The sequence below is a fragment of the Pangasianodon hypophthalmus genome, chromosome 20 (genome assembly GCF_027358585.1).
Source record: "Pangasianodon hypophthalmus isolate fPanHyp1 chromosome 20, fPanHyp1.pri, whole genome shotgun sequence".
Lineage (NCBI taxonomy): Eukaryota > Metazoa > Chordata > Actinopteri > Siluriformes > Pangasiidae > Pangasianodon > Pangasianodon hypophthalmus.
Window position 1 is genome coordinate 11232650 of NC_069729.1, and position 13365 is coordinate 11246014.

Consider the following 13365-nt stretch of genomic DNA (forward strand, 5'->3'; position numbering starts at 1 on the left):
ATGAACTTAATCATGTTAGTAATGGAATTACTAAGAATAATACAGAGCATTACTTATACTCACGCTGTCCACCTTGTCATCTGCTCGCGAGATGGGCGTTTTATTACTCTCTTAACTTGAGAAAAAAAATTTTTATGCTTCATGGAGGCCTCTGAAAAGACTGAGAAGAGCAAATGACAATTTAAATGCCACCTGCTAACTTTTGCAATATGCTGTATAGTTACTCTTTTTTGCTTGGGTATTATTTTTAGTTTGGCTGTTGCTGGTGTTTAAGTGAATTTCAGGGTCACATTCAGGGACATGCTCATATACTGACCTTCACAATAGATGTCTGTGATACCAAAACTGCAACCATAAATTCTGCTCTGTGGTTATTTAACCATTTTAAGCTCAGAGGATACAACCCTGTACATGTAGTTACATTCCATCTCTAAAGGCAAAAATATCAGATGATTAAATTTAATGGCAGAGTTGGACCTTAACTATATAGCAGGGTGTAGGCAGGGGGACCTCAAATACGTGAGGGTTCAGGGGAATAGTTGCTAGGATTCAGGCTGTGACAGTTCATCTATTATTCAAGGAGAGCACAGATAGCAGTGGAGCTGTTGAAGATTGATTGGGACTTTCAGTCTGTTTAGGTCAGGCCTTTTACCTCTCTCAATGTGCCAGCCCTAAATTGAATGGAACTCACTCTGAATGAATCGGCCCCATTGTAATTCTGAATGAATTATGTGGTTTAAGAGTATGAAAAGGGACTGGCCTCTTAGCGAGGTTAGAGAATTTTTTGTACCTTAGCATGGCTCTGACGAATGGATGAGAATATTTATGATCAATGCCAACATGAAGCATCATTTCCTCTGGTATAGGTGGTGGGTATATCCATTTAGCTAACATATGCTTTAGAACTCCTTCATAACTTACAACAGATTTCAGTATTGCTCTTTCCAGGATTAGTATTTATTTGGGAGAAACAGGATGAGTTGTAATTAACTGTCCATCTGAATAACATCCCAAAGATCCATCCATCCATTCTCTGTACCACCTATCCTACACAGGGTTGTAGGGAGCCTGAAGCCTATCCCAGGGGACTTGGACACAAGGCATGGGACACCCTGGATGGGGTGCCAACCAATTGCAGGGCACAATCACACACTACAGACAGTTTAGAGATGCGAATCAGCCTTGAACTCATGTTTTTGTACTAGGGGAAGAAACCAGAGTACCCAGTACCCAGTGGAAACCCCTGAAGAGAATATGCAAACACTGCACACACATGGCCGAGGCAGCAATTGAACTCCCAACAGTGGAGGTGTGAGACAAGCATGAGAACCACTAAGCCACCATGCCCCTATCCTAAAGGTCATCTGTGCAAATGCTGATAAAACCAAAAGAGCAACTGAACAGCTGAGCAGACTGTAAACATTAATTAAATGGCTGAGTCTTTGGAAAGTTCAATGACAGGCTAGGTATAAAACCTAAATTCCGCTGAAGCAAGCAGTACCCAGCCAAAGCTGTGCACAATTTCAATAAACCAAAGCGGCAGCTCACTTGCCACACACGTTGTCTGCTTAATGAACCCAAACAAAACAAGGTCTGCACTCAAGAGAGTAAACCACATCAAGGCAGCTTAAATAGCATGTAGGCTGCCACACTTGTTCATGATCCAAGCAACTGGATTCTCTGGGAACCATTTTAGAAACTACAGTTCACTAAGTTAGATTAGACAAAACAGAATTACGCAATAACATGCATCAATCCACTGCCTACAGCCAATCTGGGCCAAGCCTTTGACAAAATAACTGGCAAGCCATCAGTGTGTCAGGAATGCACTGGCAGATTAAGAAGCTGGCTCTACGATAGGAAGCTCTGTCTCCATTTGTCTCACCTGTAATACAGAAGTTCCATCTCCAGCTGCTGCACGTGTCTTTGCAGGACAGGCACATGGCTGGCTTTGGCTTCCAGCTCTTTCACTTTGCCCAAGCCACTGAGCAGAGCCTCCCTGGCTTCCTCCACCTTCTTCCTCATCTCCGCCTGCTCCTTCTTCAGGGTTCTGTTACACTCCTCTAGCAACAGCACAGCCTCCCTAGAAACACGCAGCTCCTGCTCCAGCTTCTTGTTTAGAAGCAGGACATCCTCAAGCTGCTCAGAATTCCGGGCCAGTTCTGTCTCTGTCAAGAAGTCCTGAAGTCTTTTCATACTTCCCTGACTGGTGGATTTCTGAGCCATGCGCTTATGATGGGCAACGAAGCAGCCACTGTCTGGCCTGTGATTCACATGGCTCTTCCAGAGTCCAACCTAAAGTGAGCAGAAAAACATCAATATCGGATGAAACACAGTCACTTCAGTGCAATCCACACTATGGCTGCACACTTAAGTGTATTTAAATCATGATCACAGTTCTTGAGTTTCTCAGTTAACTGATCATAACAAACAGTCGTACTGGTGAGCTAAGAAAAAGTTCAAGCTCCCTATAAACTGTCAAGCTTTATTTGTCATGTACAAAGAGTTATACAGAGTACAATCTCTTTATAGTTGTATTCTTGGTAGAAGACAAGACAACAAGCAGCAGTCTCGTTTTGGTTCAAATATTTATACATTTAAAGAAGTGTAGACTTATTATGTAAGGCTTATAACGGCTCTGTTCTCTTGATTAAAAACGATGAGATGATAATGAATAAAATTATTTAGTTCCTAATCTTGCTGAATATGTGTGATAGCTGTGATTTCAATAGGGAGATGCATCAACCCCTTCATTCATTCATTTTTGTTCATCTTTAGTAACCATTTTATTACGGTCAGGGCTGTAGTGGATCTAGAGTATGCCCTAGTAACACTGTGCAGGATTAAACCAGTCCATCCCAGGGCACCATACACACACAGCCACACACTCTTTCAAACCTCGGGGCAATTTAGCATAGCCAATCCACCTACTGTCACTTAGGAAACCAGAGAACCCTGAGGAAACACACACGGACACAGGGAGAACATGCACAGAAACACCACAAAGACAGCAGGCCACAAAGACTGCCAAGCTCAGGATCGAACCAGAGACCCAATCCCACTCTGAGAACTGGCAATACCCAACAATGATTTGAAACTAACATTCTCTTAGTAACCAAGCTGACTATCTGCAAGCTTCTGTTGCCAAATTATATGAACGTCAGGTGCAATGGCATTGTGCTTTATGACAATTTGTGTCCTATGTTCAATGCACTGTTCTGTGTTGTGTGCGTCATTGTGGCCCTTAAATCTGTTAGTGAAGCTAATTGGAAAATATGTCAAATCCATCCAGAGTTTGCCATATTGATCCAGGGTCTCAGGCTGCTGGAACTTATACCAAGATTGGTGTATCCCTAATTGAGATATGCCTAATCAACTAGCCCTAATCTGCACCAAATATCACTTTGTTTCACAGGCCTGCAGGCTGGATTTGATAACACTTATGTTTATGGAAAGTGCCATATTTCATAACATCACTGAAGGCAAAGTGGAGTAAGTGTGAAACTGATGGAGACAACATGTCTTTCAGACCCTGCATCAGTCACAGTGAATAGGAATGGGTGAAAAATCTCTGATCACTACATAATTGAAGCAGGTATATGAGGCAGAACATGTTCAAGTATTACTTCTGCCACTGTCCTAGATATGGCCACACATGTAGGGTGAAGAAAGGAAGCAAATGCAAGAATTGCCTCCAAGAAAAAATAAAAATGCATAAACAAAGAAGAAGAAGAATCAGCAAGAAAAATTCAATAAACGATAGTAAACTTTGTTTATGAAACACAGCAGCCACTCACTTGCAGGGCCAGAGAGCGCGCATCACTGCTCTGAAGAGCCGCACGCATGTCCTCCACCAGCTCCCGAAGACTTGCGTTCTCCTCCTCCAGCTTGGCTATCCTGTCCTCCGCTTCCTCCAAAGCCACAATGTCCTCATAACACTCGCGTGTGCATGAACCTTGCCTGCATCCTGAGCCGTGCTGATCGGATGCAGGCGTGGAGTCGCTGGTGCGCCTCCCTGCGCCCGGGCTGAGCAGCTTGTCCCTGCGCCTCAGAGGGCTCCGGAGGCGGATCTGCGTCTCGATGTGCTCGCTCTCTCTGCCCACCAGCAGCCGCCCGTCCTCGTAGTGGCAGCCAGCCTTGGTGCTGAAGTAGCCGCACAGTTTGGCGTGGAACTGGCGGAAAGTGAACTCGCTCGGCAAGCTGTCCAGAATCCCCGCGCACTCCTCCGCCTCGGCCTCCTGATTCAGCCCCAGGACTTCACACAGGATCTGGAAATCCTCGGCGGGGATCTTACCGTCGCCCTGGCAGTCCAGGTGGTGAAAAATCTCCTGCAGGTACTGATCCAGACCAGTGGCGAGGACTATGATCTCATTCTCCACGCCGCGGTCCAGTCCGTAATGATAAGCCAGAGTGCTCACTATCCATTGTGTCCTGCGCGCCGGGCGGCTGTACGGATCACATGCGTCTAATGCTTCCATCCTCCGCGTTTCCCTTACAGCACTTCCATTTATCCAGCAGAAATGTAAATGAGTTAGCAGATTCAGCAAAACAAGACGATCGAGCTACAAGGCGAGCATCATCCTCTTCTCATAGAGGGCTAAGGACTCGCGCGTGTGTGTGTGTGTGTGTGTGTGTGCGCGCGCGCGTGTGTGTGTGTGTGTGTATGTGTGGCGCGCTCCTGCGGAATGTAGCGTACAACCCACCAAACACTGAGGGGAAAAAAACTTTTGAAAAGCAGTTAACCATTTGCTGGTAGCTAGGAGTTCCTCATCTCCTCTCTTCTCCTCATCTCCTCTCTTCTCCTCTTCTGTTCCCACGAGCTCGGGGTTGTGCTGCTTCAAGACTTTTTCTTCTCACTACAGTAACACTGCAGTGGGGTTCAGTGGGGATCACGAGCAGCCATAAGAGCTAGAACAGGTCTAAACAAACCTGAATGTAAATGCAGTTTTTATGAAAATCAGACAAAGTGCCGTGTTTTAACACTGCAGCTGGTTTGGGTTCTGAGAAAACTCTCATGGCTTCAACAACCAACCAAACAAACAAACAAGCAAGCAAACAAACATGCAAGCAAAGATGCAAACAAACAAACAAACAAACAAAAATGACAGTTATTTAACGTGTTGTAAACTAAATCTGTGCTGCGTTTTATTAACTAATCCTTGTTCTTTTATGAACCTTTTCTGCAAATGTCATAAAAGCACTGATAGTGTTTGTAAAGGCTCTCGTGCACTAAACAGAATTGCACTTTGATGTGCTGCATTGTTTCCTGAGTGACAGCTCGTGTGCACGCGCGCGCACGCGCGAGCCCGGTTGCCTAGGCGACGTAACGCTTTCTCTGGAACAGAAGTGGCTGGGAGTTTTTTGAACTCGAGCTCCTTTAACAGAACGGTGTGTAAAAACCCACTGAAAGTTTCAAGAGTTTGATCACAGCCTTCATAATGGTGAGAATTTAGCTGACTACAGTCAGGAGCGGAGGTAAACTTATCTGTTCTTTCTTTTAAATATTCTAGCATGGGTGTAGGAGTTATGGTTGACTTTTTAGGTCGTGTTGTTTGTTTCTGGATGCTATCAGCATTTTTCTAAAATAAAATAAAAATAAAAATTAATTTTAAAACATTAATGTTATATTGTGGCATTGTTTACACGTTTGTGCCGATTGCAGGCTGCAGCGGTGGTGTCTGAGTTAATATATGAAAATGTGGGCGTGTCTTTTAATCCATATATGGAAAGTTTTCTTTGGAGGAAGTATTTGGAATTTATAAATATGCATATATTTTCACAGTTTTTTATATGCTTAAGTTATATGATTCATGTTATGATTCATGTCATGTTATTCTTGTTATGTAAACCTTTTTTCTTTGTTTGACAAAATATTAACTATTCTTGTGTTTCACTGATGTAAGAAAAAACATTCTGGGACAAGATGGAACCTGATGCCTCCAGCACCTCACTGGACCTGATGAGAAGCAATAGTGATGATGACTGCCAGTCTTCTGACGAACGAAAAAAACACGATGGGAATAATGTTGATGACAATGCTGTCCACAACTCTGAAAGCAAAGAGACAGAACCTGAGCCAGCTGGGCCATGCCCAGATATTATCCATACCCACTCACAGTGCAACGCTGACTCCAGTTACACAGTCACCTGCACGGTCAGCATGGTGCTGGCTGTGCCAAGAGGTACAGGGACCTTTTCACTTTCATTGCAGACAGTATTTACACTAGTCAAAATTAATTAAGTTCCCTGATTTTCAGTGTTTTCATATATATATATATATATATATATATATATATATATATATATATATATATATATATATATGTATATATATATATATATATATATACAGTTAGGTATGGAAGTATTTGGACAATGACAGAGTTTTTGTGATTTTGCCTTTATACACCACCACAATGGATTTGAAGTGAAACAATCAAGATGTGATCGAAAGTGTAGACTTTCAGTTTTATTTTAAGAGGTTCCACAAAAATATGGCATTTACTATTTAGGAATTACAATTACAATTTTAAGCAAAGTACCTCCATTTTCAGGGTCTCAAAGGTATTTGGACAATTGACTGACAAGAAGTTAATTGACCAGGTGCGGTCCATTCCCTCGTTACTTCAAGACAAATGAAGCAGATAAAAGGTCTGGAATTGATATCAGGTATTGAGTTGGCATTTGGCAGCTGTTCGACTGGAGCTACCAATATGAAGTCCAAGGAGATCTCAATGCAAGTGAAGGAGGCCATCATTAGGCTGAAAAAACAACATAAATCTATAAGAAAAATAGCAAAAATATAAAGGCAAAATCACATAAATTCTGTCATTGTCCAATTACTTCCGGACCTGACTGTATATGCTTTCCATCCCTGTATGATCCTACACTAAAGGCCTACTAATTTAGACAATATCAAATACAATTGCAGTGTGTTTTGCAGCCAGTTGTGCTCAGAAAATGTTGTCTTTTCTGGCATCAAGGTTATGAAGATGATCCAGTTATGACTACAGAGAAAGAGAGGAAACTCAAGAAAGTCCAGCCTAAATGTATTATAGAGGCACCCAAAGCACAGGCCTATTACCACATAGAATACAATCTCCTGCCTGATGATAGTGAGCCAATCAAAGTAGACTTGGTGATGTTTGGTTTGGTGGCAAAGGTGTATATGGATAATGAGACAAAGGTAATAAACTAGATTTGCTTTCATTTTGAAGCTTTCTCATTTTGTACACTGCTGTAAGAAAATGGTTTGTAGCGGCCTTCAAAGGCAGCACACTTCACCGCATTGCCGGGTTACTTATATACGCTAATGGTCACTAACCCTAAAGTATGGTTGGAGAAAACAGAGCAAATATGAGCCATTTCCTGTTAGAAATAAAAAATCATGAATAATTACAAATGACTTATTTGACTGATACACTGGATTATGCGATATATAGGACAGTGAAAGATGCATGAATGCTGCCAGTCAGCCAAATTAAGGCTTCTTAGAGGACAGCATTCTGTACAAACATTCGATTCAGACATGAATCGATGCCTTTATGCCTCCAGATACAGCCTTAGTAGGCAGCATTTGTTTGTTTCGTACACACCTGATCCTTTTCGTGTCTGTGTGTAGGTGCTGAAGGCATGGCAGGAGGGTGATCACCTTTGGCTGGGGTGGTCTCAGGCCGTGAAGCTCAGTGTGACCAGAGAGCTGCTTATAAAGATGTCATCACATAAAATAACCTTCAGGCTGTGGGACACCAAGGACAAAGTGTCTCCTAAAGCAAAATATGACAGACCCAAAGCCTTCAGATTGCCACAGGGAAGGAGAGTGGAGGATCCAGACCAAAGAGGTGTGCTCACAGCTCCAACAAATGTTTACAAAAGAATTTCAAGTATGATTACATAACCTGTCTGTTTTTCTAAGGATTTCCTGAATGTGTTATGAACTCTAGAGCCAATGTTAATAAGCAACTTGTTAACAGGGAACCACTCCACATACTAACATATACAGTCAGGTCCATAAATATTGGGACATCGACACAATTCTAACATTTTTGGCTCTATACACCACCACAATGGATTTCAAATGAAACGAACAAGATGTCCTTTAACTGCAGACTGTCAGCTTTAATTTGAGGGTATTTACATCCAAATCAGGTGAACGGTGTAGGAATTACAACAGTTTGCATATGTGCCTCCCACTTGTTAAGGGACCAAAAGTGATGGGACAATTGGCTTCTCAGCTGTTCCATGGCCAGGTGTGTGTTATTCCCTCATTATCCCAATTACAATGAGCCGATAAAAGGTCCAGAGTTAATTTCATGTGTGCTATTTGCATTTGGAATCTGTTGCTGTCAACTCTCAAGATGAGATCCAAAGAGCTGTCACTATCAGTGAAGCAAGCCATCATTAGGCTGAAAAAACAAAACAAACCCATCAGAGAGATAGCAAAAACATTAGGCGTGGCCAAAACAACTGTTTGGAACATTCTTAAAAAGAAGGAACGCACCGGTGAGCTCAGCAACACCAAAAGACCCGGAAGACCACGGAAAACAACTGTGGTGGATGACCGAAGAATTCTTTCCCTGGTGAAGAAAACACCCTTCACAATAGTTGGCCAGATCAAGAACACTCTCCAGGAGGTAGGTGTATGTGTGTCAAAGTCAACAATCAAGAGAAGACTTCACCAGAGTGAATACAGAGGGTTCACCACAAGATGTAAACCATTGGTGAGCCTCAAAAACAGGAAGGCCAGATTAGAGTTTGCCAAACGACATCTAAAAACGCCTTCACAGTTCTGGAACAACATCCTATGGACAGATGAGACCAAGATCAACTTGTACCAGAGTGATGGGAAGAGAAGAGTATGGAGAAGAAACGGAACTGCACATGATCCTAAGCATACCACCTCATCAGTGAAGCATGGTGGTGGTAGTGTCATGGCATGGGCATGTATGGCTGCCAATGGAACTGGTTCTCTTGTATTTATTGATGATGTGACTGCTGACAAAAGCAGCAGGATGAATTCTGAAGTGTTTCAGGCAATATTATCTGCTCATATTCAGCCAAATGCTTCAGAACTCATTGGACGGCGCTTCACAGTGCAGATGGACAATGACCCAAAGCATACTGCAAAAGCAACCAAAGAGTTTTTGAAGGGAAAGAAGTGGACTGTTATGCAATGGCCAAGTCAATCACCTGACCTGAATCCGATTGAGCATGCATTTCACTTGCTGAAGACAAAACTGAAGGGAAAATGCCCCAAGAACAAGAAGGAACTGAAGACAGTTGCAGTAGAGGCCTGGCAGAGCATCACCAGGGATGAAACCCAGCGTCTGGCGATGTCTATGCGTTCCAGACTTCGGGCTGTAATTGACTGCAAAGGATTTGCAACCAAGTATTAAAAAGTGAAAGTTTGATTTATGATTATTATTCTGTCCCATTACTTTTGGTCCCTTAACAAGTGGGAGGCACATACGCAAACTGTTGTAATTCCTACACCGTTCACCTGATTTGGATGTAAGTACCCTCAAATTAAAGCTGACAGTCTGCAGTTAAAGCACATCTTGTTCGTTTCATTTGAAATCCATTGTGGTGGTGTATAGAGCCAAAAATGTTAGAATTGTGTCGATGTCCCAATATTTATGGACCTGACTGTAAATGAAAAAACATTGCACTACAGTTTAAGTGCATTTGTAGTGTACTGTAGCTTAACTATAGGCATAATACACTAGAGTATGGTTGAGATTACTGAGTGGTATTTAAGTATACTCAATAACGTATTTATGATGAATCTTCAGACATTTTTTGAATTGCTTACACAAGAAACTGACTCAATTGTGTAAACTGTGTGGTGGTAGGTGCTAACCTGGACTGTGAACCGGAAAGTGCAGGTAATTATTCCTCACTTCTGTGACTTCAGCTCAAAACTTATCATTAATTTTGGTTGCTCTTTAATTAAAACTGCTCAATTACATGAAACCTCAGGAAATGCTAGGGTAATGTTTTACCAAATGTTTCCTGAGGTGGCATAAAGGGTATGGTGTATAAGTTGCGAGCTCTTTATGAGAAACAGAACCCAATAACTACAACTTCCAAGAAGTGCCAAAAAGACATCATATCAATGGAGTACAAACGACCTTCAAAGCTCACGTGTGACACAGGTAGAAATATGCAGCATCATTTTTAATAGTGGCTAAAGACTAGGCTACAGTGGCAGACCATGTTTCTCTTTTGTAAACTTTACAGATGATCCCAAACTGCCCACTATGGAGGCAAATGGAGTCAGTGAGAAACCTCTGTCATCTGTAGTTCTGAAAACTGATGGATCGCTAGCACAAGAAGCAGCATTTTCCAACCAAAGGTTCAACAATGCACTTCCTTATTAAGAGTTCGTGACTCAGCACAGCTGATTATTTATGCACATAATAATCTGCTTAACACTCTCCTGTCTTGCAACAAACATGCAGAGTATTGGTCCAACATCATAATGTGCAAGTTACCAGTCCAATTCCCTGAGCACTTAATGCTTAATCTTGAATGTTGATTTGTAAATCTGTATGTGGTGGTATTATACTGTTATGAGGAATCCTGTAGTAAAATCTTCCAGTTTAGCACCAGACATGATTGCTATCCCAAAACCAGTCTAAAGAAACCTGCTATATAATTTTTATTTATCCTAGTTATCCTAATGGAGGAAAGCAGAATACTGAAACTACTGATCCAAAAAGCATCAAGTCTGAAGCCACTGCGGATCAAGAAAAGGACATGGCATTGTCAAAGTTATCACAGAGACAGTCATTAGATCACTGTATGAAAGGCCCCAAGGACACAACAATCTGTATGTGCATCTATTTAAAAATAAGTAATAAATAAAATGCAGACCACTGTGGTTACAATTAAGTTGATCTAGTCATGAGGTTTAGGCTAGTGAATCCTAAACATTTGAACATCATTAGCTCTGAAATGCTTGAAATGTTCAATTGGACAGCTATAAACCATCATCAATATTTCTGTCATTTTCCCTGTTCAGCTTCTACAAAGAGTGGCACACTGAAGGACAGCAGTTTGGTGGCATCCAAGAAGAAACATGTTCAGAAAACTGTTCAGGAGAGAACAGAAGAAGAGGACATACGCAAAAATGGAGTCGCCTCAGCTGAGCTCAAGGCCATGTATTTTCTTGCAGGTACTCAAACTCAAGTTTGTGTGAGGTATAGGAAATAAACACTCAGAAATTGGCCATCAGCTGCAAGTTAGGCTTTTCTACAGCCAGAAGACTGATCAGCTGCATTCGTCACTACTATGCAGTTCAGCCATGTGTTTCCCGTCAGCAAGCAGTATGTTTATGTAACGTGGTGTGAGAGCGTTTGGGGGGTTTCTCTTCTGCTCTTCCTGTGCACTGTAGGGGTGGATCTGGGAGAATAGTCGTCCTGCAGAGCCCAGGTTTCTGAGGCCTCTAATTGGCTGTGGGACGGCACCAGTCTAAGCCAGCCGACTGCTCGCTCAGCTTTTGATGTGTCCCACTCTGAGCCACAGCAGGAGCCTCTGATGAAAGCTTTCACTTGGGAAACAGTTCAGCCTTTCTCCTATAAAGTGAAGCCAGACAAATCCCATGGAGCTACTTTCGCTGTGGGGCTGAGAAGGATGGAGGATATTATACAATGCTCTTATTATTTTGACAATGTACTACTGGCTAAGTAAAATATCTTAAAAAGATCTAAAAACAGGACAATTTAAAGACAGAGGGGGAAAATGTAATGAAAACACAAAGTGTGTATTTTAAGAAATACAATTTTAAGAAATAAGAAACAAAATTTGCAAAAAAAAAAAAATATTTAAACCAAGTAATTAAGGGTATATTTTTGCACTATTTTATAAATAATGCAGATAATAAAAAAAAATAAAATAAAATTTAAGGTGGTGTATGGTCAGTTCTTGTATGTGGAGCACTGTAATTCTAAGAGAAATACTTTGCTGTTTTTGATGCTACTTATTAATGTGATTTCTTTGTATTATTGATATATTAAATTAAATTCTTACCCATGAATTTTACTGGTCCATGTGGCAGGAGAGACGTCGCTGATAGACTGTTTGATGATCCGCTGTAGGAGAGTGTCTAAGGTCTTGTGCAGCATCACTCTGGATCAGCCGCTTATATCTGACGAACTCAAGGCTGAGCTCAACCCATTGATCATCACAATCTTGTCAGCATCTTCTCTGCCATCTACTCCTGTTCCCTTCTATGAACTTGAGGTAGTCTGTTATATGAGACTTTCTCTTCGATTGCTTGTGCTTCTGTATTTTGATTTTATTTAATCTCCTTAAATTTGACATAGACTTAAAGGTGGGATCAGTAACCTTTACAAGAACATTGTTTTTGTAATATATGGCAAAGCTTTCTTCTCATTCTGGCAGGTTAATGCCAGACCTGCTTAGAAGGTCTCTGTGATGCCCCATATTCTGTAGATGGGAGAGAAAACAAATTTTAGACCACTAACATCTACTTATTTAACCTGTCACTACCTAGCATTCGGGCATTCTACCCTTTGTACATGTTTTGGGGTGTGGCTATGAAGGAAAAGGAGTGCTTGTGTTTGTATTTTGAACATTAATGTAGATTTATTTTTAATTCTTTTTGCATTTACAGCAAAAATGCATGCCTGTTTACTGCCAGTACAAGTTCCACAACATGCCTGCCCACAGGACCAAAGGGCTGAGTCATGGATCTAACATATATTTCAAAGATGTGAATGTGATCTTCACTGGCCTCCTCAGCACTGAAGAGCTGCTTGAGTTCCTTAGGGGTCCACCGTTAGAGATTGAGGTTCATGACCGTGATAGGAAACCTGAAGAACTTTCTTCTAGTCCAGCAATTTTTGGCACAGAGGCCACTGATGATAAATTAGCCAGCACAGCTCTAGTCCCTGCCAAACAGACAATCTACAGCCCATTTAGGGAAATGAGGAAACTCTGTGACCCTTATGGTATTGCCAAGCTAAACTTTTCTGATCTCCTCAGAGGACACAGGTGTCTGAAACTCAGCCTACCTATAAGAGGTTCCCATCCAGTACAATGGCTGGGCACTGACAAGAATGAATGTGGGGAAAATGAGGCTGAGACAGCAGGTGCTCTGGATGCCCAGGACAATGCTATGACAAATGGTCATTATCTTAGTGCGAACTCCGAGCTCAAGGTGCAGGTTGAATTAGCACACCCACTCAGTCCTGACCCTGATAAAAGTGAAGGGCTTTGCCCATTTGGCCGTATCATTTACATTTTCAAACACAACAATATTGCTTTTCTGGAAAAACTGAGGTCTGAAATTTTAAGAATCAACGCAGTGGCATTTCAAGTACACTGCTATAATAAGGAAAC

The 13365-nt window shown here is 41.8% G+C and overlaps 2 protein-coding genes across 4 annotated transcripts in view; one reads left to right on the top strand and one right to left on the bottom strand.

Moving 5' to 3' along the window:
* Positions 1-4624, bottom strand: part of efcc1 (EF-hand and coiled-coil domain containing 1) — a 21284-nt gene extending 16660 nt beyond the window's left edge. For both annotated transcript variants that reach the window (XM_026932515.3, XM_034314293.2), the window contains exons 1-2: positions 3798-4624; positions 1886-2295 (exon numbers count right to left, since the gene is read on the bottom strand). In XM_026932515.3, the coding sequence (XP_026788316.1) occupies positions 1886-2295; positions 3798-4478 (1091 nt within the window). In that variant the 5' untranslated portion in view covers positions 4479-4624. The remainder of the gene's footprint in view (positions 1-1885; positions 2296-3797) is intronic.
* cfap92 (cilia and flagella associated protein 92 (putative)) overlaps positions 4202-13365 on the top strand; it is a 17469-nt gene continuing 8305 nt past the window's right edge. Inside the window, exons 1-11 of one of the 2 annotated variants that reach the window (XM_034314291.2) lie at positions 4202-4334; positions 5904-6182; positions 6984-7186; positions 7622-7841; positions 9852-9884; positions 10017-10154; positions 10240-10354; positions 10674-10831; positions 11024-11176; positions 12059-12243; positions 12638-13365. The exon at positions 12638-13365 is cut by the window's right edge and continues 168 nt beyond it. In XM_034314291.2, the coding sequence (XP_034170182.2) occupies positions 5924-6182; positions 6984-7186; positions 7622-7841; positions 9852-9884; positions 10017-10154; positions 10240-10354; positions 10674-10831; positions 11024-11176; positions 12059-12243; positions 12638-13365 (2192 nt within the window). In that variant the 5' untranslated portion in view covers positions 4202-4334; positions 5904-5923. Of the gene's footprint in view, positions 4335-5332; positions 5476-5903; positions 6183-6983; positions 7187-7621; positions 7842-9851; positions 9885-10016; positions 10155-10239; positions 10355-10673; positions 10832-11023; positions 11177-12058; positions 12244-12637 lie in introns of those variants that run through there. The other variant, XM_026932759.3, reaches the window with a different exon arrangement.